Below are 27,820 nucleotides of genomic sequence, written 5' to 3' on the forward strand. Positions count from 1 at the left end.
CAGCCAGCTCTGCCACCTCAGTCTGTCCTAACCCACAGTGGGTCTAAGGCATGTCCCTGAAGCCCATGAGCCTCAGTTTCTCCAAGTGTAAAGAAGGAGGCCATACCCCACTTCTCAGCATTTCAGGCCACCATGGCATGAGGCCTGGTGACATGGCAGCAGGAGGGCCGGACCCAGGGGTGGAGGAGACAGGCCAAGGGGAAAGGCCAATACCCACACTGCCCTCAGCCCTGACCAGGTCCAGCCTGTCTTCTTTCATGTCTAAAAAGCCCCTAGCTCCTTGGCCACTGCAGGGGTGAGAGGAGAGGGAAGGGCCCCCATCCTGAGCCCTGCGCCAGGGTCCTTGCTGGCGGCAGGCGCCACTCCCCGGCCTCACAGAAGACAGATCGCTCCCTTAATCACTCTGGAAAAGAACCCCAAGCCGATATAATATTATAATTAATTAATTCACTAAAAAGGTATTAAATTTCTCTCCCCCCTGTGGATATTATCTGAATTCATTGACCTTTAGAAAAATCACCCTCTAATTGTAACCAGGTCCAAAAGCATTTGCAGCCCGTCCCTTTTACATTAATAATATCTTCCCGGACTCAGCTCTGGCTGCTTAAATATTGTATAAATTCCACTGCCCCCCTCGGAAAGAACAGAGCAAAGAAAAAAGATGAGGCTGGAGGAGTCTGAGAGGGGGACGGGGCCTGGGCCCCGAGAGGTGGGAGTCCCAGGAGGTGAGGGGCGGGAGGTGAGGGGCAGGAAGTACACCCAGGTGCCTGGGAAGGGGCTCTCTAGCAGCTCCAGCTGAGCCAGGCAGCTTGAAAGACAGGGGAGGGGCATGGGCTTTGAGATAGAGCATGGGGCATGGGTTGAGAGCACGAGTGCTGAACCTGAGGTTAGTTTTTAGGAGGCCATGTGTGTGTGGGGTCGGGGGAGAAGGTATGTAGTGTGTATCAGACTCTCAACTAAGTTAATGACGTCAAATAGTAAAGGAAGAATCTCTGCTTTAAAGGAACCATGGAGAATGGAAACACGGCATTCCAAGCAGCACATTCCAAGGCCCTGCAACCGCCTCCCGCCTCCCGGGCTGCCACTCCAACTCTCGCCTCCCAGGCCCTGTTCTGCCGACGGTGGAGCGGGCCGCCCAGCAGATGCAGCTGGACATGCAGAACTTCCTAAAGCTGAGGAGGTAGGTACTAAGGCAGGGCGAGCAGCTGGTGGGGACAGACAGATGCAGGAACTGGAGCTGAGGACAGCAGGGTCAGGGGCTGGGGCGCTGTCTGCATCCTCCACGCTCACCACCTCTGCTACCCCAGCAGCCTGGCTCCTGCTGAGGGCCCCACAAGGGATCTGAGGGAGCTACTGCTTCTTGTCCTCTCCTGCCTAGCTTTGATCTCTTTCTCTGCTTCCTCTCCCACTGTACATGTCTGTTTGTTCTCTAAGCCTTCTTAAAATGAAGGGGCTAGACAGGCTTATCCCTCCTGTGTCCACACCAGCCAATGTCCTTACCTGCCTTTTTATTTTTAGAAACAGGGTCTTGCTGTATTGCCCAGGCTGGAATGCAATAGCATGATCATAGCTTACTGCAACCTCAAACTTCTGGGCACAAGCAATCCTCCCATTTCCGCCTCCTGAGTAGCTAGGACCACATGTGTACACCATCATGCTTGGCTAATTAAAAAAAAAAAAATAGAGTTAAAGATCTTGCTATGTTGCCCAGGCTGGTTTTGAACTCCTGGCCTCAAGCAATCCTCCTGCCTCAGCCTTCTGAGTAACCGGCATTACAAGTGCAAGCCACCACAACTGGCCCTACTCTGTTTTTTAAAAAAGGATTTCCAGGCCGGGCACGGTAGCTCACACCTGTAATCCCAGCACTTTGGGAGGCCAAGGAAGGCTGATCACCTGAGGTCAAGAGTTCAAGACCAGCCTGGCCAACATGATGAAACCCTATCTCTACTAAAAATACAAAAAAATTAGCTGGGCATGATGGCAGGTGCCTGTAATCCCAGCTACTCGGGAGGCTAAGGAAGGAGAATCACTTGAACCTGGGAAGTGGAGGTTGCAGTGAGCCAAGATTGCGCCATTGCACTGCAGCCTGGGCAACAAGAGCAAAACTCCATCTCAAAAAAAAAAAAAGGCCGGGGTGCGGTGGCTCACACCTATAATCCCAGCACTTTGGGAGGTTGAGGTTGGTGGATCAACTGAGGTCAGGAGTTCAAGACCAGCTTGGCCACATGGTTAAATCCTGTCTCTACTAATGTAAAAAATTAGCTGGGTGTGGTGGCGTGTGCCTGTAGTCCCAGCTACTCAGGAGGCTGAGGCAGGAGAATCACTTGAACCCAGGAGGCAGAGGATGCAGTGAGCCAAGATTGCACCATTGCACTCCAGCCTGGGCGACAGAGAGACTCCGTCTCAAAAAAAAAAAAAAAAAAAAAGCTTCCATGGACCTGACACCTAGAAAGGTGTTGTCCATCAAATAAATATTGCTAAAGGATGCATTCCTCTCTTATTGAATCAGAATCGTTCATAATCACCAGTCAGATTCCATTCCAGCCACAAGGTGAGGGTCCTTCAGGCTGATCTCAGAAACAGGAACACTTTCTGGTGGCTTATTGAAATACTGGAAGTAGTCCCTGGGCCGGCCTCAACCAAATCGGTAGGACTGCAGGACTCCCAGGCAGAATGGAAGCCACCCAGGCAGAGAGCTTGGAACATACAATGAAGCTGAGAGTCCCCCAACCCCACCAGCCTGGGCAGGCAGCTGCCTAGTCCTGGCCCAGGGCACCCTCTTGTGGACAGAACCCCACTCACACCCTCTGTCCTGTCGAATGTACAGTCCATACTCCAATCCCAGGCTGAAGGAGTCCAGGGGCAGGAAACCAGTAGGCAGGTGGAGGGGGCGATATCAGTGATCTTTTTTTTTTTTTTTTTTAACATGTTTTAAAACTTTATTTCTTTTTAGCAGACCTCTGCTAGCAGGAAGGGCTATCTGTGATCTTGAAGGGCTGTGAGAGGAAGCAGGTGGGCAGCCCTCCACTCCACTAGGTGAATCCCCGGGGTAAAGTGGAAGAGCCAGTAGGGTCAGGAGAGATTTCTCAGGGGCCTGAAGGACGGGCCTTGGGACTTCCCGGAGCCTTCACCCCCCGGCCAAGGCAGCCCAAGCCTAGATAGATCATCAGGTGTCTTCCAGACTTTAGGGCTTGACCCAGACGGGGCTCAGAGGAGTTTCCATGCAGGGATGGCTCACTGCATCCTCTGCCTCCTGGGTTCAAGTGATTCTCCTGCCTCAGCCTCCTGAGTAGCTGGGACTACAGGCACACGCCACCACACCCAGCTAATTTTTTACATTAGTAGAGACAGGATTTAACCATGTTGGCCAAGCTGGTCTTGAAGTCCCAGGTAGTGGGGTGGAACCTGGAACTAGAAGGAGACGCCAGCGACCCGGCTGGTTCCACAAGGTCATCCCTGGCTCCATCTGACCTTGAGATTAATCCTGCAGCCTCCGCCAGCCCGGCCACCATCAGCGCCCAGCCGCCCGGCCCATTTTCCTTCTCTCCCCTCGCATGTTAATTGCTCAAGGTTGATTTGATCTCCCGTTCTGCACAGAGGAAATTGCCCTCTTACCCATTTTCATCCTGGGATTTTTTTTTTTTTTTTTTTTTTTTTTTTTTTTTTTAGGCTCCTTCAGCCTCTCAGGGCGATGACGGGGAGCCATTTTGGTCTCTGCCTGAAGCGGCCGTGGAGAGCGGAGGGGAACTGGATGAAGCCCGGAAAGCCCTCTCCCCGTTCCCGCCAGGCACCGGGGCTCGAGCAGCCGCCACTCGACCCCTGACTGTCCCCAGCGCATGTCCCCTTCCTGGGCGAGGTATAAGCACCAACGTCTCCAAGCAGAGGCCGGAGCACTGCAGCCCGGAGGAAAGGCCTCGCCCAGGCCTCGCTGCCAGAGCCAGAGTGGGGCGGGGGGACCCGGCCCCGTAACCCCCACGCAGCGTCCTGGGCTCCCGTCTCCTCCCTGTCTAGCTCACGGGGGTCCCTTTCCCCAAAGCCCTAGCAGGACGCAGCCCCTCAGTTACTAGGAAGCCCGTCTGGCAGACAGAGGGCGAGCGCCGCCTCCAGAGCGCCCAGCTACAGCTTCTCGAGCCGGGTGGCCGCCCACCTGGGGAGGTCACCCCCAGAACAGGGGTGGGACAGAAGCAGCATGCCCCCCACCCCGGGCCCAGGGTGCCCCAAGTAAGCAGCTAACGGCGGCAGACTTGGTTCGCCACATCAACTGGTCTCGCTCGGGCCGCCGCTGGAGCCGTGGGACTGGCGTGGCCGCAGCGCCACCTCGTGGTCGTGAGGAGGGACCGTGCCCCCATCAGCACCCAAACCCCTCGGGTTCCCCGGGCAAGGCTGAGGCGTGGGGACACCAGGGGACAAGCGTGTTCCCTCTTCCCTGTATCCCCCACCCCGACCCCCTCCAGGCAGCATCTGCACTCTGGAGGGGGCCCACTGGGTTGAATCCTCGCGTTCGCTGTCAGCCCTAGACCCACTCCAAAGAGACAGGACCAGAGGGTACAAAGCACAGTGTTTACTAAAGGCACAAAGTGGGGGGTCGGAGGGCAGCTGCTCTTCCGGCAGTGACCCCTCCCGCTTCTGGCAGCCCCCGCGCTCACACCACCTGGTGGAGAGCTGTTAGCACCAAAGTGGGGGGTGCCCACCTGTGGGAGGGCCGAGGACCAGGCTGCGGGGCGGACCTCCTGCCATCTGAGTCCCAGAAAGGCAGGCCTGGGCACCCCCAGGACCAGTTGCCTCAGGTAAGGAGTCTCCCCGACCCTTCAGCATGTCCTTCACTGGTAATGAGGGGTCGGGCTCAGAAGACAGGGCGTCTCCACCAGGCCCTCTTCTCACCTCTAGAACACCCTGCCCCTCACCGCCCCACGATTCCATCTCCGGGAGAGGGGCTGAAGGCCTCTTCCCACTGGGCCAGTCAAGAGGGCTGCCCTGGGGGTGCTTCTCCTGACCCCACAGGTTGCCAGACAGGCACTAAGTCCAAACAGGGGCCAGCAGGGAGGAGGAAGGCAGGGCAGGTGGCTACTTCACACACAGTGCAGCCTGAAGGGTGGGAGGGAGGTGCCCCCAGCCCTCCCAGCCCCCAGGCCGGCCCCTGTTCCCTGGCACAGGGGCAGCCAGGGTCACAGCACATCGCCCTCCTCCATGCTGAAGCTGCTCCGGCGGCTGCTGGCCTTGGAGGCCTCGGGGGACATGGTGGACAGAAATGGATCAGAGGCCAGCGGTGGCAGTGAATCATCCAGGAGCATGAGGTCCAGATCCTTCTTGGACAGGCTGGGGAATGGGGAGCCATGCTCTGGCGCCAGGGGTTCGGGGTAGCCCGGGGGACCCTCGTCCTCCCTGCCCCCAAAGCTCAGGCTGTGGCTGAAGTCCAGGTGATGGAATGGGGATGGTGGCTGGGTGGGCAGGGGCAGTGGGGCTTGTGGGGGCAGAGCTGGCAGTGGCTCAGGGTCAGGGACCTCAGCCCCCAGCATCAGGGCCTCCCCTGGGCCCTCTTCGCTAGGCAGCTCCTGCTTCACCACCTGCTGGGCCAGCTCAGCCATGTTCATGCCGGACGGGGAGGTGGTAGGGAGGCCGTGCACTCGAGCCTGCATCTCCAGCTCCTGCAGGGGAGCAGACAGAAAGCTGGGGAACACACCCATGGGTACCAGCCACCAGGACTCCTCCCCGGGCCTCTGTCACAGCACTTGCCCCTGCCCTACAGCACCCAAGACCCAAAGTGTTTCCACTGGAAGAAAACATCGGGTAGCTCTAGAGTAGACCAGTGTTTTTTCAGACTACAAGTGGTAACTCATTAGTGGGTTGTAAAACCACTGTAGTGAGTCTTGACCAACTTTCTATTTTTTAATTGAAATTGACTTGTCTAGACTAGACTAGAATAGAAATTATTAGAATGCATTGCATCTATTAAGGATGAGTGGAGCGTTCCTTCATGAAACTTTGATTTTTCACTTTGAGTGTGCCTGTGTGTGCTAGATTTTAATGTAAATTGTATCATCTACCATAAGAAAGAGAAACAAGGTGCAGTCCAATCGCCCTTTGTGTAAAGGGCCAGCCTCAGGTCTAAAGAGGACAAGAGAGCCTCAACACAGAGCCCGGACTAGAACTCTCAGTTCCAGCTGGTAGGGCTGACTCTGCCAAGCTCCTTGTTCTTTAGGTTGGCCCTGTGGAGATTCCTAGTGCCACCCACCAAATGATTGCAGCTCTCCACCTTCCAGGTACGTAATAGGTTTGCATTTTCCTGCCTCTTGAGGTTACAGTACTCACAGATTGTGCTTGCATTGGCCAAGCCCATTGAACAGAAGTGACATGTGGCACCTTAAGAGTGGCAATGGCTTTAAGAGCCAGCTCTAGATGTGCCATCAGAGAGCTAGGTCCCAGCAGCCTGGGTCCCAGAATGAGGGTCTCACAGAACAGAACCTCCAGCTGATATATGTTGCTTAAAGATGCTGGGGATTGTTTGTTACCAAAGCAAAACATCCTATCTTGATACATCCTCCTTCCTAATGGGCATCGTTCCTGTGTCTCCAACTTCAGAAGTCTAAGTACTGCCCCCCTGGGGCCAGGAGCCAGGTTAAGGGTCAGAGTTACCAAAGAAGTCCAAGTTCAGAACCAGACCTGGATACGGAGCCAGAGTTGCTTGTTGGTCATCTCCAGGCGGCGAGAGTGGTTCTCCAGCTCCCTGGACTTCTGCAGGTCCTTCTGCATCCTCCGGATGTAATCCACAGAGGCCTTGAGGATGGTGCCCTTGTTCCAGCGCACGTCCCTGCAGCAGCAGGCCAGGCAAATTAGAGGTGTATTGCTCAGAAGAGTGGCCAAATCCTTGCCACTTCTCTGGTTGCAGAGTTTATGGCCTGTCCCAGTCTTACCCAGCAACCCCAGACCTAGAGATGGAGGTGGCTAATCTCAGTTTGCACAGAATAGGCCCTCCCTGGTGACTTCTGTTACCACTGCCCACCTCATTAATCTCATGAAACCAGACAATTCGGTGCAGCCTTCTTCCCAAGACTACCAAGATTCCAGCCCAGCCTACCCTGGACTCTCATTCCTCCTGTCCCTCAAACACCCTTTTTTTTTTTTTTTTTTTTGAGACAGAGTCTTGTTCTGTTGCCCAGGCTGGAGTACAGTGCAGTGGCGAGATCTTGGCTCACTGCCACCTCCGCCTCCTGGGTTCAATCAATTCTCCCGTCTCAGCCTCCCAAGTAGCTGGCACTACAGGCACACACCACTGTGCCCAGCTAATTTTTGTATTTTTAGTGGAGATGGGGTTTCGCCATGTTGGCCAGGCTGGTCTTGAACTCCTGACCTCAAGTGATCTGCCTGCCTCAGTTTCCCAAAATGCTAGGATTACAGACGTGAGCCCAGCCTCTTGTCTACCAGCCAAATGGCCTTAAGAAAACTTTCTCAGCATGACTCCCCCTCCAGGAATCCTCCCTTGACCTCAGCCTCACTTCCAGGACAGAAATTCATCTGTCTTGAGCTTTCCTGATTTGGGAGAGCGAGAGATCTTTTCTCAAATAGATGAGCTTCTAGAAGGAATTCTGCTCCCAACCTAGCAACTAGCACAGGGCTGAGGGCAGATAATACTTGTCAGCTGCTGCCCACCACAGACCCATCACCCTCCCCCTCAGAAACCTGCTCACAGGTCATTGGCCTTGGGGATCAGCATTCCCAACTCCTTGATGCGGTCGTTGATGTTGAACCTTCGTCTCCTTTCAACTAAAGGTAACAGATTCCAGAAGGAGCAATTAGAGGGATGGGGATCCTCCGCCCCACGGGGAGAAGTATCCAACCCAGGGAGGGGTGCTTCAGGGCAACCTGCAGCTTAGATTTGTCCTTCTAGGAAGTAAGAGGTGACAGATTTGGATTTCTACAGGGATGAGGGGGTCCAGGGCAAAGGCCAGACACAATTAACAGCGCTGAAAGGTAGAATCAGCCCTAGTGATGCTGGCAGCACAGCAAAGCTGCCTGGGGTAGGACTCTTCCCCGCTACACAGAACTCTGACGCCCCAGCTCCCATGCCTTAACCCAGAAAACAACCTGATAAACTGGGGGTTTCATGAATATCCCTTCCAGGAATCCTTCCCACCCCCTCCTAAAGAGGTCTAGTGGAAAGACAGCACTAATAGACCCAGGCACCACTGAGTGACAGCAGTGGGAGGGCTTAAGCTATCTGCAAGTGAATTGGCCATGAGCAGGGAAGCCTTCCACCTGTGCAGGTCAGGGAGTGGCTTTTTAGCCAGCCCAGGTGAGAACAAGGAAGAGGGAGGCAGGGAGACGGGGAAGGGCAGGACTCACTTAAGTTGTGATTGTCTTTCTTCTGCCGCTCCTTGGCCAGGGCCCTGCTCTCAGCATCTGGAGGCCAAAAGAGGAGGAGAGAGGAGCTGAGAGGGAGGGAGAAAAGGAAGAGGAGTTGGGTATTCAAAGGCACAGGGATAGAGGGAGGCAGTACCTGTGAGCTCTCGCTTCTGGGTCAGGTCCGCAGGGCAGGAGCTGCTGGTGACACCCACCAAGGAGGCTGTGACCTGGGGGTCGCTGCTGTACACATTCAGGTGGCTGCTGGACAGGGGTAGCTGTGGGGTGGGGGGTGAGGGAGACCCATGAGTATCCCCCTGTCCACGGGGAGCCCCCTCTGGGGCCTGTCATCCCAGAATCAGTCCTTCCCGGGGACACCCAGAGTGTCAGAATTCACCTTGGACCCCTTCACCCAGCAATTCACCTTGAAAGTCTGCAGAGTCCAGAGCTGAATAAGATGCATTCCCTGCCCTCAAGGAGCCCCTGGCCTAGAGTGGCTGAGAGAGTGATCCAACCAATAATATGTGATAGGATTAGGCCCCAGCCAGGCATTATGGAAGCCCTAGAGCAGGTCATCTAATCAATTCTAGAGTTTCTGGACAGTTTCCTAGAGGGCGTGGAACTCAGTAGAGTCTGAGCAGAGATGTGAGACAAGGCACTCCGGGCAGCCGCCAGGGCACAAGCAGACAGGGCCGCTTGGCAGAGCATAATTCCAGCAGCTCAAGGGGCAGAAGTGGTGGGGGTGGAGGTGCTGCAGGCAGGGCAGATGTATCTGGATCCCCAGTACAGTGTTTGACTTGCAAAGATCCTGGAGTTTTGGAATGGGCAGCCAAGAGAAGTTTAAGCAGGAGTCTGACAGGGAGAGATCTGAGCTCTGGAAAGATCTCCTGCCACAGAAACATGCAGAACAAATCACAGGCCCAGACACCCCACAGTGTACACAGGAACTACTAAAGGGACCAATCGCTCGCACCCTCCCTCCCTCCTCAGCCCTCGCTGCCCCTGCTAGCTGTAGTTTTGGACCCAACCAGTCCCGGCCAGCTCCTGCTAGGCCACTCAGCGATGTCACCAGGGCAGTGGGGACTAAGGATTGACTCCCCACCACAGGAATTGGGGACGTTCCCTTGGTGGCATGGGCTGGGGCCAGGATCAGGGTAAAAGGCAGGAGGAAGCAGCTGAGATTCAGGAGCTCCAAAGAAAAGCGGGCAGGAGAGGCACTGGCAATCCCACCCGCTCAGTGCACACACCTGTGCACACACCTGTCACCCTTGTGCACACACCTGTCACACACCTTGTGCACACACCTTGTGCACACACCCGCTCAGTGCACACACCTGTCACCCTTGTACAGCGCTTGCCCTCAACTTCTTCCCTCATCTAATCTGCCCACAATCCTGTGGGTAGAGAGCATCACCCCCATTTTGCAGCTGAGAAAACTGGGGTTTAGTATGCTTGAGGGATTTCCTAAGGTCACAGCAAAAGCCAGAAGCCAGGCCTTTTGACTCCAAGCCCAGCTCCTCCCCACCTGCCACCCCACCTCTGCCAGGAGACGAAGGAAGCTGCCAGAGGGAGTGTTCCTGTGGTTGGGGACAAGGCCAGCCCCAGATCACTTGCCCCATGGAGTGAGGGACACAGACAGGCTTTTGCCTGTTGGGCTCCGGGCTTGGTAAAGGAGGGGAGGCCCAGGTCCCCAAAGGAACTCATTAGTTCCACACCTTCCTATAGACACACTGTCCCTCCACCCGTGCAGTGCTCTCCCTGCCTCCCCCTGCCCCTTCCCCAACCTGGAAAGCTCCCCAACCAGGCCCGCTCCAGGTGCCCAGCCCCTTCTCCCCTCTGAAGCCCCATGGTGTGCAGAGGCTGAGGCACATCCTTCTTGCTTCTTAATTCCTCTTGGCCCTGGCCCTTGTCACATTATTTAGTGAAAATGACCGTTATCTCTACAGAAGCATGCCAGCTCTGCCCAGTGAGAACCCTGTCTCCAGCTCTCTCCAGGCTCAGGGCCACTGTGGGTGTCCCCCTCCCTAGAACCCTTGCACACCCACCCCACCCTGGCCAGCAGTACCGTGTTGGGCATCTGCATTTCAGGATTGATGTAGCCAAGGACATCGTCCAGACGCATAATGTTGTCAATGACATCATCAAACTGGAAAAGAGAAAAGTCCATCGGGGGAGGGCCCACCAGGAGATGGGCAGGGGGAAGAGGCAATGGGACAGCCACTGACCCGGAGGGACCTTGGAGCCCACCTCACCCAACCTACTTATCTGGGGAAAGAGGAAATAGGCCCAGAGAAGAGATGAGCTGTCCAGGTCCCACTGGCCCAATGTGAAGCCACGGTTCTTGCCAAGGAGCCTACCTGCCCAGGGAGCTTCCTTGATCTCACTTCTGTCTCTGGCTTGGGGAGTGTGCTGGGCTTTCCCAGATACGCCTTCTGTTTCTCCCTAGCAGAGCTTTTTTTTTTTTTTTTTTTTGATAAGGAGTCTCACTCTGTCACCCAGGCTGAAGTGCTGTGGCGCGATCTCAGCTCACTGCAATTTCCGCCTTCCTGATTCAAGCGATTCTCCTGCCTCAGCTTCCCGAGTAGCTGGGATTACAGGTGCGCACCACCATACCCAGATAATTTTTGTATTTTAGTAGAGATGGGGTTTCACCACGTTGGCCAGGCTGGTCTCAAACTCCTGACCTCAAGTGATCTGCCCGCCTCAGCCTCCCAAAGTGTTGGGATGATAGGCGTGAGCCACAGCACCTGGCTTCCTAGCAGAGCTTTTGAAAGTAAGGATGGCATTTCCTCTGTGAGGCTCCCTGAGGGCAGGGCTGTGTCTCCCCCCCGAGATTGGGGCTCCCTGAGGAGGGCTCTGTCCCCACCTCAGACTGAGGCTCCCCGAAGGTGGCACCCCTGCTTCTGCCATTAGACCGCGAGTCTCAGAAGCACAGCAGTGGGCACGAGCTCTGCAAGCAGCACGGCCACTGGCCAGCTCCTCACTCACCTCCCTCTCAGGGTTGGAGCCAATGTGCAGCATGGCCATGGGGCTATTGGGAGCACTGTTGCCAGCGGAGGAGGACAGCACGTGTCCAGCTCGCACTCCTGGGGAGGCAGCTGGTGGGGGCTTCGGAGAGCCCTGGGCCGGGCTGATGTGGGCGGCAAACTTGTTCCCGTAGGTCTCGGACAGGTACTCCCGCACCTTCTGATGCTGCGACTGCTGCAGATGGTAGGATGTGGGATTCTCCAGGTAGGACTGCACCTGGGACAGGGAAAAGGCAAGGGCTCTAGGGGAGGCTGGGACTAGTGGGGACAGGGTAGGGGGCAGGCCAGAACAGGCCCTACCTTCAACACCTCCCCAGGCACAGGTGGTGGCGACTGGAAGTGGACGGGGGTGTTGATGGCCGGGGTGGGCGGCCCCCCGAGCTGCTGCTGTTGCTGCTGCTGCTGCTGCTGCATGTAATGCATGACAGCCTGCTGCTGCATGCGCTCCCGCTGCTCCTCCTGCTGTGCCTGCTCCCGCATGAGCTGCATGCGCAGCCCTATGCGTGATGCCATGGTGGCTGCCGGCGCTGGCTCCCTGTGGACAAGAAGGGGCGGCAGGTATATGAGGTATGTGTCCTCCTCAATGCACAGGGGCTGGCAGGGATCGCATCCATTTTACAGGAGAAGACACCAAGCCCTGAGAGGGAAGAGATTTGCCCAGGGTCGCTGAGCAAGCGGGTGACAGCTGAGACATGAATCCAAGTTTCCTGGTTCCTGGACCAAAACTGAAAGTTCTGTCTTCTTCACTCATTGCAGTTGGTAAATCCCAAACTCTAAGAGTCAACCTCCACTCCTCTCTGTGTCACGCCCACATCCTGATCCTGTTAGATCTGATCTTAGATCCATCCTCCTTTGCTGCCACAAGGTGGGCCCAGGTTATCCCGGGTCTTACCCGGAATCCCGCAGGAGCAGCCCAGTATCCAGACTGCCTCCTCTGGCTTGCCCTTGGACGTTCTACTGGCAACTCAGTAGAGCAACTTATTTAACTCCTGTTCAATCCTAAGTCAGATCCTGTCCTCCCCTCTGCTCCCAACTCCCCATGGCTCCCACCTTCCTCAGGGGAAAAGATAAAGTCCTTACCATGACTGGAAAGGCCCCCTAGGATCTAGCCCACCTCATGTTCCCCTTTGACCCCATCCACCAGCTCTCCCTCTTGTTTTATCTGCTCCGGTTACATCCTCCAGGCACTTTACAATCCCTGAAACATCCCAGGCATGCCCCCACCTCAGGGCCTTTGCACTTGCTGTTCCCTCTGCCTGGAATGCTCTCCCCCTAGATGACATCATGGCTCACTCCTTCACCTCCTCCAAGGCTCATATGTTACCTTACAGAGACCTTCTAGGACCACCCTATTAAAATTACAAAGCCCCCCATCCCCACTCCCTATGCTCCTTCCCTTTTATTTTTATTTTTCTCCATATCACTTACCACCATCTTAAGTACTATGCATTTTTGCCTAGCTGTTTCATTCATTGTCTATCTCTTTCTTACTGGGAATGCAAACTTCCCTGAGGGCAGGCATTTTCTGTCTTTTTCACTGCTATACCTTGGGCCTCTGGCCCAGGACCAGGGACATGGCAAATGCTGAATGCATGTGTGAAGAAATGTATCTTATTAGTGAGCCAGGCAATGGGGATACAACTGTAGTTCCTGAGCTCGTGGAGCCTACAGCGTAATAAAGAGGAAGGCAAGGCCACAGGCTTAGGAGGGCCTGGATGGGGAAGGCCACTTCCGAGCACCTGGCACTGCCAGAGCCCAGCGAGGACTTCACCACCCAGTACATCAGCCCTAATCTTCTACAGGTCTCAGTGGGACAGGTGTGACTTAAGCCCCCCAGCCCAGTCCGGAAGGAAAGACAGGGAAGAATGAGTCCTACAGCTGGGCCCATTCTGTCCCTAGCTCATTGAGTGACCCTGGGTAAGTCCCTTCCCCCTCTGAGCCTCCATCTCTCCATGCACAAAATGAAGGGGTTGGACCCAGTAATTTCTAAGGTCCTCCCCAGCTGAGACAGGCTGAGACTCTGAGAGATGCAGGGTTCCTGAGTGTGTCCAGACCCCATGAAGGTCCTGGCAGGTGCTGGAGGGTCCCATCTTGGGGATATTGCAAGAGGCAGTATGACTTTGTGGTTGAGCAAGGACTTCTGAACTGAGAAAATATGGGCTTGAATCCTAGTTCTGCCACTTCTTTGTGTGTGACCTTGGGCAAGTCACTTAACCTCTCTGAGCATCAATTTCTCATTAGTAAACAGTCTCTACTTCAGAAGATTGGAGTATGATATGAAATTAATCGGTCTTGCACAGCATGTAGCACCTGGGAGGCTGAGTGCATGAGACATGGATGGGCACATGACTGGCAGGCAAACTGATCAGTGTGGACCAGAGGCCAGAGCTGTGTCTCAAGCCCCTAACAACGAGGCCCAGACCTCAGTGGGTGACAAAAGGGAAGCAGCAAAGGCTGACATGTTCTGGCTAATGCCAGACAGTGGACTTAGTCAGCATTAGCACACACACACACACACAAACTGGCAAATATTCAGTGAAAATCACCAGATCATAGAAATAATAATAACTTGCATTTATTTGAGCATTTACTGTATGTCAGGCAATGTTCCAAACTCCTTCACCTCGAACAGCCCTATGAAGTAGTTCTGCGTATTACTCTCCTTTTACAGATAAGGAGAAACAGAGGCACAGGAGATGAAGTGTCTTTCGGCAGTGAAAGGGACAGAGCTGGAACCCAGCCCCAGGTAGCATGGCCTCTGAGCCCATGCTGGGGAGCAGAGGGTCTCCACACAGAGCAGGGAGGAAGCTTACTGCAGGCTGCCTGGCTGCCAGGCCCAGGAATGGAGCCCATGCCACCTGACTGCCAGCCAGGCTTCCTCCCACCACCACTGTGCCTTCCCGACAAGGTAGGAAGGCAGGCAGTGGCCCTCACCCACCCTCCTTCCTTCTCTGCCCCTCTACACCATGAATCAGTAAAGGGGCTGTCTCAGCCCCTTGGGTCTCTCCGCCAGCTCCCAATGGGGCAGTCCCCAGAAAGAAAGGAGCAGATGCCCACCACCCCCTTCCCATCCTGCACAGGAACACAGCTGCAGCCTCCACCCATGCCTTCACCCACCCCCTTCCTATGCTGCTACAGAGGGGTATCCCTATCTTTGTACCCCCACTGCCCACCACACACACACTAGCCCTACAGACCTCATAGGCTCTGACCCCAGCCCAGCCCACCCCCTCGCAGCTGTACCCCCTACATACCCATCCACACGGCACTGGGTCACCCCCCCAACCCTTGGGGACAATCTGACTTCAGTTGGCCCTGGTGGGGGTGTAGGCACCGGGCCTGGTAGTGCCAGCCGGCACAGGGAGGGCTAGGGGAGAACGATCCCCTTGTTTCTCTGACAAAGAGCTGAGCGTCTGGCCTGGCCTCGCCTGGACTGGAGTTGGCTTTGCTATGAGGAGAGCCTGGGCTGGGCCCTGCCTCTCACTGGCTGGACCAGCCTCAGTTCCCTCATCCGCACAATGGACTTGGGAATCCCTGCCCCACCGCGCCCTGCCAGAATCTGGGGGAGCCTCCTGGGAGAGGACGTTGGAGAAGTGGACACAGCAAGGTGTCTGTGCATCAGTGGGTGTCAGTAGCCTTAGCTACTGTCCCCTGTCCTCTGACAGAGGCTGGCAGGGTAGTGAGGCTCCCCATCCCCATTGCTGGAGCTGTCACACCCACAGAGCTTGTCCTCCAGTGAAGCTTCAGTCCTCTCCCCTGGCCCCGGCTGCCAGCCTGGGTTGCTGAATGTGGTGTGGGTGGGATGGATATGGGGTAAGGGAGGGGCCTGAGGGGATCAGAGAGCAATGGGGGTGGTCCAGGACATGCTGGTCCCCCCCACCCTCAGCCTCCAAGCATGCCTACTCACTCTCAAACCCCGAGGCGCCACTCACCGCCTCCCTTAACACCCAGTCTGGCCAGGAAGAACTAAGAGGATGGACGTGGGAGAACCAAAATGTCCCTAGCCCCACCCACCATCTGGCCCTTCAGACCCACCATGCCTGGAAAGGGTCCACCGTGCGCACATTCAGTAACACTGGGGGCCTGGAGTGCCTACTGCATGTAGACACCAGGCATGGGGCATTTCCCTGGAGAGCCATCTCCCCTGCCCCTCCCAGGTAACACTCTCCTCCTGAAAGGAAGGGTTTGATGCCCCAGAGAATCCCTGCCTCTCCCCCATCGCACAGCTGTCCCCATCGACACCCCCAGGACCCTCCAGCTGCCTCCTGCTGCTGCCCACCCAGAACCTCTCTGCTGACTCCGCCTCAAAGGCCAGACTGGGTTCCAGCTTAGTCATGTCCAAAATGAGTTCTGCAGTCCCACAGGCTCACTGCCCCTACTGGCTAGGCGACTAAGCCACTTCACCTCTCTGTGCTTTGCTGTCTTCCTCTGTAAAACGCAGCACCTGCTAATCACAGCATCTGCCTTTTGGGGCCATTGGGAGGATTCAAGGTAAGTGTGTGGCAGTCGCTTCATAACCAGGGATCCCAGTCTCCTCTGATCAGGCCATAGCTGGTTTCACCCAGCCTGTGTGTGGGCTTTGCCTGTCAGTCATTTACACCTTAGTATGAACCAGTCTTGTTAGAGCCGTACCTGAGGGAAGATGTGGGCACAGGGAGGAGAAAGACAAGGAGAAATCACTGGTCTCCATGAGAGAGGCAATGAGAAAGAGGAGCCCAGAAGAGAAAAGTCTTAGATGTATGAAAGAAGGTATCAAAGATATAGCACTGAGCGGACAAGGTAACCTGCAGAATAAAAGGCACAGCTTGAGCCCATGAAGCATGAAATGGTGTATGTGTAGAAAACAGGACGATCATAGTACCAGCCGCTAAATGCTTCGTGAATGATTGCCACGGGTCAGGGCTGGTCAATGTGCTTTTCCTAATGTGAATTCTGTTTTTTTCTAGTATTGTCCCCATTTTTCCTGGAGGAAACCAAGGCACAGAGAGGTGAAGGTACTCACTCAAGGTTACACAGCTGATTAAGCAGCAGAATGGAGATATGATCCAGGCAGGCAGCCTGGTTCACAGGCCCCCACTCTTTAACTCCTATTCTGGGCTCTCCCAGCACCCCAAACTGTTCAGAGTTGTTACCGCTGGGGAGGGGAGTGGGAAGGGGTGATGGAGGGGGAGGGATAAAGAGGGATTTTTATAGTTCCTCGTTCCACTGGAGAAGCACTCAGCTCTTACAGTGGGAATATGTGTGACTTGTGTGATTCTGTTAACAGGAGAAAGGAAGCACAGCAGCTTCTGGGGATTTGTGGGGGGCCCGACCTGCTTCCAGTGCTTCCAGTCACGTCCACAGGTGGGTCGCCAATGGGAAGGAATCCCCCCAGCTCCACCTGGGCTGGCCCAAACCCTGCCCTGCTCGGTGCAGTGGTCATGAGGCCAGGCGTGGACCCTGGGTGAGGACACCAAGTGGCCAGCAGAGGCACAGAGCCAGGGCCAGCAGCCACTGAGCATTTGGAGCTGGAGGGCCAGGGACCCACTCAGGTTCCACCACAGTCCCAGACAAGGGTTTCTTGGGGGCGTACCACCTTCATGCAGTGCCCTCAAACTACCCTCAGCTGACGCCGGTCCATTCAGTGGCTTGTGAGGCCTGAACTGCCTTGGGGATTTTTCTGCCCTCTAAATGATCCTTTAAAACATGGAGCAGGAAGCTGAAAACACACTCCATGATCCATGGATTCCACTCCTATGCGTGCCCAACAAAAAAGCATCCACGTGGTCACCAAAGCACATATACCAGAATGTTTGCGTGTATAGGAGCCAAAACTGGAAACCACCCAAATGTCTATTAAAGAAAGATAGATAAGGAAGTGGTGGGCCGGGCACAGTGGCTCACGCCTATAATCCCAGCACTTTGGGAGGCCGAGGCGGGCAGATCACTTGAGGTCAGGAGTTCGAAGCCAGCCTGGCCAACATGGTGAAACCCCATCTCTACTAAAAATATAAAAATTAGCCGGGCGTGGCTGTGCGTACCTGTAGTCCCAGCTACTCGGGAGGCTGAGACAGGAGAATCACTTGAACCCAGGAGGCAGAGGTTGCAGTGAGCCGAGATGGTGCCACTGCACTCTAGCCTGGGTAACAGAGTGAGACTCCATCTCAAAATAAATAAATAAATAAATAAATAAATATTGAAGTGGTGGTACATCCATACAATCAACTGCTACAAAGCAATGATGGCAAATGCACTGTTGTCACACATGACATAGATGACTCTCGCAGACATAATGTTAACAAAAGAAGCCAGGCACAAAAGCATATACAGCATGCTCTGCGTATATGAGTTCAAAAACAGACAACAGTAATCTACTATGTTAGAACTCAGGATCCTAATTACCCTTGGGGGAGTGCCTGGGAGGAGACACAAGATGGCTTGGTGGGTAAGGAGATTAGGAAAGTTCTGTAATTTGATATGGGTGTTGGTGCCATGAGAGTGTCATATTTACAATAATTTGTACAGCTGCTCCCTTATAATTTATAATTTTCTGTATGTGTGTTCTCATTTTAAAATCACGTAAGAATGAGGGTGGACCGGCCTGGCATGGTGGCTCACACCTGTAATCCCAGCACTTTGGCAGGCCGAGGCAGGCAGATCACTTGAGGTCAGTAGTTCAAGAACAGCCTGGGCAACATGGTGAAACCTCATCTCTACTAAAAACACAAAAATTAACCAGGTGTGGTGGCACATGCCTGTAGACCCAGCTGCTTGGGAGGCTGAGGCAGGAGAATCGCTTGAACCCGGGAGGCAGAGGTTGCGGTGAACTGAGATCGCACCATTGTGCTCCAGCCTGGGTAACAAGAGCGAAACTCCATCTCGAAAAAAAAAAAAGAATGAGGGCAGACATTAAATAGTTTAAAAGAAGAGTTAGGTAAACTACCTTCACCAGCACCATCCCTTCCCCCAAAACCCCGCCTTCCCCAAGTGTCTATGACTTTAAAATGCCTTTGGTACCAGGCACCTTCAACACGACTGCCAGAGCATACCTTGGTACAACCTCTTTGGAAAAGCAATTTGGCAATATATGTCAAAGCCTTGAAAAACACTCACCAGTCCAAGGAAGTAATCATAGATGCAGAAAAGGATTTTGTGCATAAAGATGCACTTCACATTATACAGAAAAAAGTCAAAACTAACCTCAATGTCCAGTTATAGGATAGTTAAATCAATTACAGCGTGTCCCTCCTGATGGACTGCTATACTTACAATAAATAACATGGGGATATGTCAGGTGACAAAATGTAGGATGTAGGGGGAATTGTATATAAAATCTGATCATCACAATGTAAAATATGTATAGAAAAACCTCTTGGGAGGAAATGTACAAGTTACTGACTTCTTTGGATGATGTAACCATAAGTATTTTGTGTGGTTTTAAAAGCCTTTTGGAATGTTACTCTTTCTCTATAATGACATGTATATCTTTCTAATTGAAAAAAATATATATGTTATGCTAACAGCTAATGCTTACAGAGTGCTTACCTTGTGCTAGGTACTGCTCAAAGCACCTATGTAATTATCACAATTATTTCATGATATGAGTGATGTGGGTACCATTATTGTCCCCACTCGAGGAATGAGGAAACACAGGCCCAGAGAGGTTGTCACTTGCTGAAGGTCACAGAGCTAATGAGTGGCAAGGCTGGACCCTGGCAGTCTGGCTGCACCGCCCCAACCCTGGGGCTGGGAGTTTGGCCTCAGTCCTGCATTCAGGGTGAGGGCGGCCACGTTTTGTTTCAGGAATTCTCACTGAAGAAGTCTCCCTGCGATCAAAGAGTTTCAGCAGCTGATCTCTTTCATCCAGCCCAGGGGCCAGAGGGTGTCCGGGATGATGGAACAGTCTGGAATCCCCAAACACAGGCAGAAAAAAAAAATTCTACCCTTCCTCAAAGAGCAGAGATAATTTCCTGTATTCCCAGAAAAGCATATGTCTGGCGGCTGAAACAACAAAGTGTGCAAGCCCAGCGGCTGGGAGGCCTGTTTAAGCCATTGATGACGCTCTGCGCCTCTGTGGTCGGAAGAAGTTTTCTTCTGATTCAGTCTGTTACACACTCTCTCTTGTGGGGGAGCTGCCCGGTCAGTCCTGGGGAAAGAAACTGACTGCTAAAAGAAGGCTTCCTGAACAGGTGCGGGGTTCCTGGAGGCAAAGGAAGGACTTTGTGGCCTCCTAGGAACCTTTCAGCCTTGGGAAGGGAAGAGAGGAAAAAATACCAAACTTGGGGTTTTTCTCAGCCCCCTCTGGCAGAGGAGGCAGCAGAGGAAGTCCTGATGAACTAGGAAACAGAACAAGGACATCACATAATCCTCATGGACAAAGCCATTCCAAATTATGGAGGTGGTCATGAGTCACTGCAGGGCCTGGGGAGGGGGCATCAGATGGCCCGGACCCAAACAGGGTGAGGGGTGGAAAGGTGTCCTACGACTCCCAGGAGCCAGCAATCCTGCCCATATGATGCTGTGGGAAAGGCCAAGTGCTTGGGTTCAAGCCGTAGCTTTAGACTGGACTCAATTGTCTGGGCATGGCCTCAGTCTCCCCATCAGTCAAGCAGGGCTTGCCAGCTGGGGCCACGTCTCCCTCAGAGCAGTTGTGCTCTAAGTGAGGAGGCTGGGTGTGGAGGTTGTCTGCAGGTGTGAATTTGTGGGCAGAGGGGAGGTGTCACCATTCTGATCACTGTTTAATGTTCCTCCATCCAGGCCCACTGGGGGCATCCCTGCACAAGTTCCTTTGGGGAAAAGGGTCCCATCCATTCACCCATTCACACACACACAGACACACATACACACACACACACCATCTGAAAGCCCAGACTGGGGCAGAGCAGCCTAGTGGTAACCCCAGCCTCAGTCTCTCCTTACTAGATAGGGGCAGAAAGCCCTCAGGCCAGCTTTTCCTATTACCAGGAGCCCTCTGTTTCCTCTCCAAAAGCCTTGGGTCTTTTAAGATTTTCTTTTCCAGAGCTTGTATATCATGCCATTCACTGCAGGAGATGAGAGAGGCAGGTGAGCAATAACAATGTCCACCTCTTTGGGTTCTGAGGGATAAGTAGGCGGAGTGTTTAGCACAGTTCCTGGCACACTGGAGATACTTCATAATATAGCCTTTTATTCTATTAGCTGGCAACTTCTGATACTGAAACATAGCAAACCCAAGACACCTGGTAACTGTGCACTGTTTGATTGGAAGGTCCTTGATATCAGAAGCAGAAATGAGGTCAATGGGACACGCAAACGCTTTTAACAGTTTTAATGCCATGTTTTGGTCTTTTACCCTTTTAATGAAGTGTAACTTATCCTAGCAAAATGCATATATTTGTAGTGTACAGCTCAATGAATTTTTACAGGTGTGTGGCCTTGTGTAATCACTGTTTAGATCAAGATGGAGAATGTCACCATCACCCTGACAGGTTCCCTCCGGGACCCTGTCCTGCATCACCATGGCTGAGTGCTACTGGTCTCCAACAGCACACAAAGGCTGCTATGCAGGATGTGGTCTTCAGTATCTTTCATGAAATGGAACCACTCTGCCAAGTGGGACACTTACTGAGGACTGACCACCCCCTGTTTGTGATGAATAAAGATCAAGAAACAAAGAATGAATTACATGAGGAAGCGGAGGCTCCAAAAGGGGGACCTGCACTATGCACTTCAGTGGCAGCAGAGCAAGACCCCAGGATTCGTTCTGCACCACCTCTCCCAGACCCCCTGCAGGGATGCACTGCGGGAGACTGCAGGGCTGGGGGCAGGGGGCAGTCAGGGGCTTGTTTTTAAATCTCTGAGCACCAGCAGGAGGTGGGGAGGAGGGAAAGGAAGGAGAGAAGAGAGGAAGGGCGGTCACACAAGCTCCTGGCCCACTTAATGGCCTCCCGTTCCCACAGCTCAGGCCCATCAGCCCCAAGTTTCAGCTCACATCCCACAGGAAAGGGTGGGAACTGGCGCCTCCTGGCTGGCCAGACTGTTGGCCCAGGACAACAGGGGGAGCAGCTTCAAAGGCCATTGCAGACCAGAGTCGCCCTGTCCTATCCCACAGGGACCAGCTGGGTCCTGGCAAAGAAGACTGCCACTGGGCACGGCAGGATAGGACGAGGGACATGTAGCTAAGAGGAACATGAAAGGAGAAACCAGAAAAGGATTTCACCCCTGTGATATGCATGGACTGGCCCAGCCACCCACGTGGACCCTCTGTCTTTCTGTGTCTGCTCCTCTCTCTTTCTCTCTTCTCCCTCTTTCTCACACATGCATGCACACATGCACACATGTCCATGTGCACACGCGTGTAGCCGCATCCCTCAGCTGCCGCTTGCTAAGGATCCCCTTAGCAGGCAGCCACCTTTCTCCTGGGTTGGGGAGTGGTGATACTGAACCCCCACCCCTTGTGCCCCTGCACCTGCCTCCTGGGCACTCCATCTACTCCAGCCTCCTGCCTGTGTCTGCCATGCTTTGTTCTCTAGTTGTTTCCTTGCCACCTACCCATCTCCTCAGCTACAAGGAAGTTTCAGACAAATCACATTTCTTCTTCAGAACCTCCACGCCATCCCACTCTCAGACTTTCCAGAGAGAGATGCAGGGCCCTCAAGGGCTGCTGATCCAATGACCCCCACACACACAGTTGTTACCCACTTGGCAAACGCTCCGAGTCCCTCCCACATTGCACTGCTCGAGGGGCCTCTGTTCAATCACATTCATCCTCACAAACACTTGATGGGATAAACAGCAACACCAGCAGGATAGGAAACCGTGACTCAGAAAGGTTAAGTAGGGCGGGTGCCTACTTAATCCCAGCACCTTGGGAGGCTGAGGTGGGCAGATCACTTGAGGTCAGGAGTTTGAGACCAGCCTGGCCAGCATGGCAAAACCCCATCTCTACCAAAAATACAAAAATTAGCTGGGCGTGGTAGCACACGCCTGTAGTCCCAGCTACTTGGGAGGCTGAGGCAAGAGAATGGCTTGAACTCAGGAGGCGGAGGTTACAGTGAGCTGAGATCAAGCCACTGCACTCCAGCCTGGGCAACAGAGCGAGACTCCACCTCAAAAAAAAAAAAAAAAAAAAGCAAAGGAAAAGAAAGGTTAAGCAGCTTGTCAGAGGTCACACTGCAAGAACACAGTGAAGTGGGAATTCAAGCCCAGGTCTCTCAGGTATGTGACCACCACCAGCTCCAGCAAAGGAGAGGAAACCTGGGGCCCATAGGAAAGGTCTCCCCATGTAGATGGCTTGCTGTCCCCTGCACTCCCAGCCCTGCCCCCCCAATTCCATGTCACCCTCAGCAAATCCTACAGAGGTTCCCCCAGAGAGGTCTGCATGCTCCTCAGCCCTCCCAGACCCCACCCACAGATACTTTTTGTTCTAAATAGCCAAGACATTCATGCCCAGGAGGCTCAGAGGGTGACAAATCTGAATCTCACTGAAACGGTTAGTCCACCTGAGGGCCTGGGTCGGAGGGGGCGGAAGGGGAAGCTATATGAAGTTGGTCAGACAGAAATGTGATTCCAGGGATCAGAGATCTGGCACCAGATCATAGTGAGGTGAGGGTGGTAAGGATTGGGGGAGGAGTGGGGCTCAGCCATAGATGGCTCCTAGGACAGGAAAGGGGCCTGAGGGCGAGAGAGGGGCTTAGAGACTGAAACTCCACTTGCCCCAGGTACCCTCTGACCCACCCCAGTGAACCTGCTCGTGTCCCCTGCAGGGAAGATCAGCTAAGTTTTCACGGATGCTAGGTCAGCCTATGTGGTCAATGAGGTCCCTCCCCAGGGAAGATAAGGCCTAAGACTCTATCTGATTGGCCAGTTCATGCCATTGTGGATTTGGGGCCCACAAGCTCTGACTCTTTGAGATGAGTCTGTTTTGCAAGGGCTCCCTCAGCCCCCACGGGCCCAGCACAAAAGCCTACCTAAGGCCAGAGTGGGACTGGAAGACCTGCATCGGTATGCACCACCCAGCTGCGTGACCTTGAGCAAGTCCTGTCCCTCTCTGGGCCTCAAGGCTCTCACAAATAACAGCAGAGGCTGTGTGGGACCTCTCATAGGCTCCCCGCCGTCTGCCTGGTGTGCTGATGGCTCTGGCAGCATGGATGTGTGCAGGGCTGGTCTGGTGGGATCGGCCTGCGGGGCTGGGAGGGGGAGAGCCAGGCACCAGTTTCACTGTCCCATGTGCTGGCTGCCCCGGCATTCGGGAGCTCCCTCTCCAGAGCCATGGCAGCCTTAGGATCCAGCCTTTGCTTTTCCATCTCCTCAGGAGAAAAGAATCCACACTCCAGCGTCTTCTGCTAGCTGCCAGCTGCTGAGGGCAGGGAAGGCTCGTTGACTCCAAGTGTGAGAAGAGGCAGGCGCAATGAGCACAGCCGGGCACCACACAGCGGGCACATGCAGAGCAGCTTCTGGCTCCTGGTCCCAAACCCAGTCACAGGCCCAGGACTCCCTGCATCTATCCTGAGTTGGCTAATAATGGCTCTTAGGGCCCCAGTACCTAAGCCACCCCTGCCTCAGCCCTCCCTGCCCCAGGCCCAGAGTCCTCAGAGCACTCCGACCCCACCAGTGCCTGGCTCCTGCCCCTGCTCCTTCATCACCTGCTGCCCCAGCCTGGCCCCAGCCACCCCAGCCTCCGTGTGGCTGGTCTGCTGTAAAGAACGACTCCCTGGCTTTGTTTTAAGAGTCGAACCTGCTTCTGAGTACTTTGGAAATGACCACTGTACAAATGAAGTAACCAGGTCTTCCTAAACAGAAGACGACACTGGAGAGAGGAATGGGGGAAGAAACACCTATGAGCACGGACAACTGCATTAAATTCCCAGAAGGCGGCCTGTTTTCTCTCAGGTGCAAACCAAGAGGCATTAGTACTGTGCACACTGAGTGCTTGCTCTGCACCAGGCGCTGTTCTGCGTTGTATGTGTTACTGATTTAATCCTCACAACAGCTCCATCCACCATGATGGAGGCATTCACAAATCCCTATTTTACAGAGGGGGCTGAAAACTTGCCCAAGGTCACACAGTTGGTAGGAGCGGAACTGGGGCACCTGGTCTCCCCACAGTGTGCTGGGTGCCCCTGTGGAGAGTCTGTCTGGAAAGTGCCAGGGGAGCCAGGTAGGGGGTCTTGAGCCCATTACTGAAGGGGCCCTTGGCTAAGCAGGTGGGGGCAGGACGCCAGCCTCCCCTCAGCTCTTGTTTCCTCTAGAACTACTCCCATTCAACCCTCCTTCCCCTCAGGACATTCTTTCCACCCAGAACCACCCAGGACTACCCTTGCAGTTCCCCAACAGAGCCTCAGTTCCCCTGCCTCCACCGCCACCGCATCATCTGTCCCAAGTCCGCCCTCTGGAAGACAGCCGGGCTTAGTGGATCACGAATGTGCTCTGGACCCTGATAGACCAGAATTCAAATCTGGCTTTGCCATTTGTCAGCTTTGTGGCAGGTGCTTAACCTCTCAGAGCCTCAGTTTCCCCAACTGTACAACAGGATGGCAGTAATGCCACCTTCCTCAGAGTCAGTGAGGGGGTAAATGGAACTGAAGTATGTGATGTGCCTAGCACCTTGGAGGTGGTCTGTGAGTACTAGCTCGCTGCCTGGGTGACCACCGACCATCTGGCTGGACAGTGAGGGCCTTAGATGGGAGAGGGCCTCTTAAGGCATCACATGTCCTGTTTGCTGGTTAGAAACAGACTCTCAGGCCCCGCCCAGACCCACTGAGTCAGAATCTGCGTTTTAACAAACTGCCCTGGGAGATGTGTGGGCACATTAAAGAAACTTTGTTGTCTTCTGGGGACTTAGTTCTCTGGTTCCAAGCATGAAAATTGGTGGTGGGTGGGAGGACACAGCAGGGAAGCACAGGCCCCTGGTGGAAGCACAGAGCTATTTTAAAGGACAGGCAGGGCCCTTCTGAGCCCCACAGGGATGCTGAGCAGGCTGATTCTCAGGCTCAAGAGCCAAGGCGGAGGCCAGAATGCAAGGCTGCAGGTGGGCTCTGGCTCACTCAGTGCTGGGGCTCTGGCCCGTGCAGGAGGGGAAAATAATCCAGGTCTATGGGGAAACAGCTTCAGAGCTAAGATGGTTACCAGTGGAAAAGCAGCCCAGACAAACCATATGAGACACTCTCATTCATGCACACGCCACCTCTTATACACAAACCACTGTCCACACATACACACTCACCATCACACACACACTGCACCAGGACTTGCCTGTCTGCCCAAAGAGCGGCTCCAGAAGAGAGCAGACAGCCTTTGGGATAGTGTGTGCCTGGGCCTGTGTGCTCCACAGGAGGCCTGGGAGTGGGGAGGCTCCCACAGCAGGTCTAGGAGCCCACTGGCTCCTCTACAGGGCTCTGCCTCTGCCTCCCACTTGCCTAAACCCCAGCTCCTTCTGAGCAATGAGAAACCCAAGTCCTGCTCACCTGAGGTTGGCAAGGACCCAAATTTTAATTGGTCACCTGCCTGCTGACTCCCCCTCTCCCCCAGTACACCAACATCTTCCTCACCAGGTTGCTCGGGGGTAATCAGCAGAGTGGAGCTCTGACCTCAGGGTTCCCTGAGAGGCAGCCGTACCGCAGAGCCTGTGCCCACTCCCATGCACACTCACACGGGACAGCTGTAAAGCCCATCCTCTCCCCAACCACACAGCTTCTGAAGGGCCAGGGACACTCATCCACCCTATCCATGAAGAGGTGACAGCTCTCAACTCCACACCCATTTTCAGCTCAGAAACACACACCCACTGACCTCTTTCACCACCGCAGGCTGGACCTCTTCCACCATCACAGGGCCCCCCAGGCTCAGATGGGCTCCAAAGAAACCCTAAATCGTGGGGCCAGAACCCCAAGCAGGCCTAGGATGTCCAAAAAAGAACCATCAACTAGGGAGGGTCAGTCTGGCCGCAGCACAGTGTGTGACTTCATGGGTTCTGGAAAGGCCCTCAGCCCCAAAATATCTTCCCTCTGGGTCCGGAAATCCCTCCCAACCCCTCAGATTCACTGCCGGGAGAGGCTCCCACCTGAAGCTCTCGTCAGTTCACACCCCTGGGAGAGGCAGCTGACAGCTGGCCTAAGAGCGGCCAAAGATGGGCAGGGGGAAAGTGGGTGCCAGGCCTGGTGACCGTCATCTCACCAGGGCCTCCCTGCCCACGAGTTCCCACCAGAAGAGGGCGCTCTTTCCTCCCCGACCCCAGAGTGCCGGTCCCCAGAATCCAGCACCTCTGGCCACGGAGAGGGGCCTAGCAAGGAGGGACCTCAGCATGGCCCTCCACATCCATGCCAGGGGAAACCAAGGCCTGCCCCAACTGTCCCCTTGAGTAAGCTAAAGGGCCAGACAGCAGGAGGGTATGCGAGCCCTGAGAGCAGGGAGGTCGGGGGCAGAAGGGGGAATTAACCAGGTTCCAAAATAGCACAGTTGGTTCTGCCTCACTTCACCCTGCTCAGTGTCTGGCAGCTTCTGCTTTCGATCTGAGTCACGCCTGGTGGGGGCAGGACGGGGCAGCCAGTGCTGGCAGAGGCCACTAGACAGCACAGGCAGCGGCCCAGGAACTCAGTGGGGGCTCTTCTCCCCTCATAACACACACCTACACCCACCCCCAACCACCCTTATCCCCTGTCCTGCCCAAGAGTTGGGCTTCTGGGAAGAGCTAACAGGGACACAAAGTCCAGGGGGCTCCCGTGCCTGAATCCTATCCCAGCCCTGGGCCTACCCCAGGATTCCCAAATGCTGTCAGCTGCCCTAGACCCAGAACTCAGCTTTGCCCCTGCCCTGTCATGTGCGCTCCAGCTGGCATCCCCACCCCATCTCTGTCAGGGAGCCAGAGGAGACCTGATCTGGAAGCCACCATCTCCCCCAGCCAGAGGAGAAATGGCCTCCTACGGCAACATTCCAACAGCCCACCAAGCTACCCGACCGCCGGATGGAGTGAGTGAGCTGCCCCCCACCTGCCCACATCTCCCCCCCGCCCACACCCAGGTATGAAAGAAACAGGAAGCAAAATTCACACACACACACTTCCAGCCCTTTTCCTGTCCTTAAACACCAGAAGAAGCACTTTGCCTTTACCAGGACAGAGCGAGGAGTCAGGTGCCTTGAACTCTGCGTGTGGTGGGGTGGGGGGAGGAGCATTGGGAAGTCCGCTCTCCCTTCAGCATTCTCTTCCACTCATTTGGGCTCCATGCCCTCCTGCCTGCCCAGCCCCAAGGCTCAGAGCTGCTCTTCTTTCCCCCATAGTGGTGAGACTCAGGCAGTGGCTGCCTTATACCTTCTCCCTGGACCCAAGATGTTTGAGCTCAAACCTGAGACATAAACCCCACCTTCCAATGCCTGAACCCATCCTCTCTGTTCTCCTCCCAACAACACACCTGCCTGGAGTGAGTGCAGCCACCTTCCTATCCCAGTGGCGGAGTGGGGAGGTGAGAGACTCAGGCTGCCATGGCTGGGCCTGCCCACAGGGT

General features: G+C 54.6%; 2 protein-coding genes across 5 annotated transcripts in view; one reads left to right on the plus strand and one right to left on the minus strand.

The window, feature by feature from the left end:
* TOMM6 (translocase of outer mitochondrial membrane 6) overlaps positions 1-27,820 on the plus strand; it is a 657,333-nt gene that overhangs the window by 546,340 nt on the left and 83,173 nt on the right. The gene's annotated exons all lie outside the window — the stretch shown is intronic.
* Positions 4,547-11,898, minus strand: TFEB (transcription factor EB). Its single transcript, XM_050789475.1, is given in 10 exon segments — positions 4,547-5,645; positions 6,661-6,808; positions 7,686-7,761; positions 8,341-8,397; positions 8,495-8,615; positions 10,403-10,483; positions 11,326-11,372; positions 11,375-11,456; positions 11,458-11,580; positions 11,664-11,898. Coding segments are annotated over 10 exon segments (1,428 nt in total). The 5' UTR covers positions 11,877-11,898; the 3' UTR covers positions 4,547-5,165.

The sequence above is a fragment of the Macaca thibetana genome, chromosome 4, assembly GCF_024542745.1.
Source record: "Macaca thibetana thibetana isolate TM-01 chromosome 4, ASM2454274v1, whole genome shotgun sequence".
NCBI classification, from domain to species: domain Eukaryota; kingdom Metazoa; phylum Chordata; class Mammalia; order Primates; family Cercopithecidae; genus Macaca; species Macaca thibetana.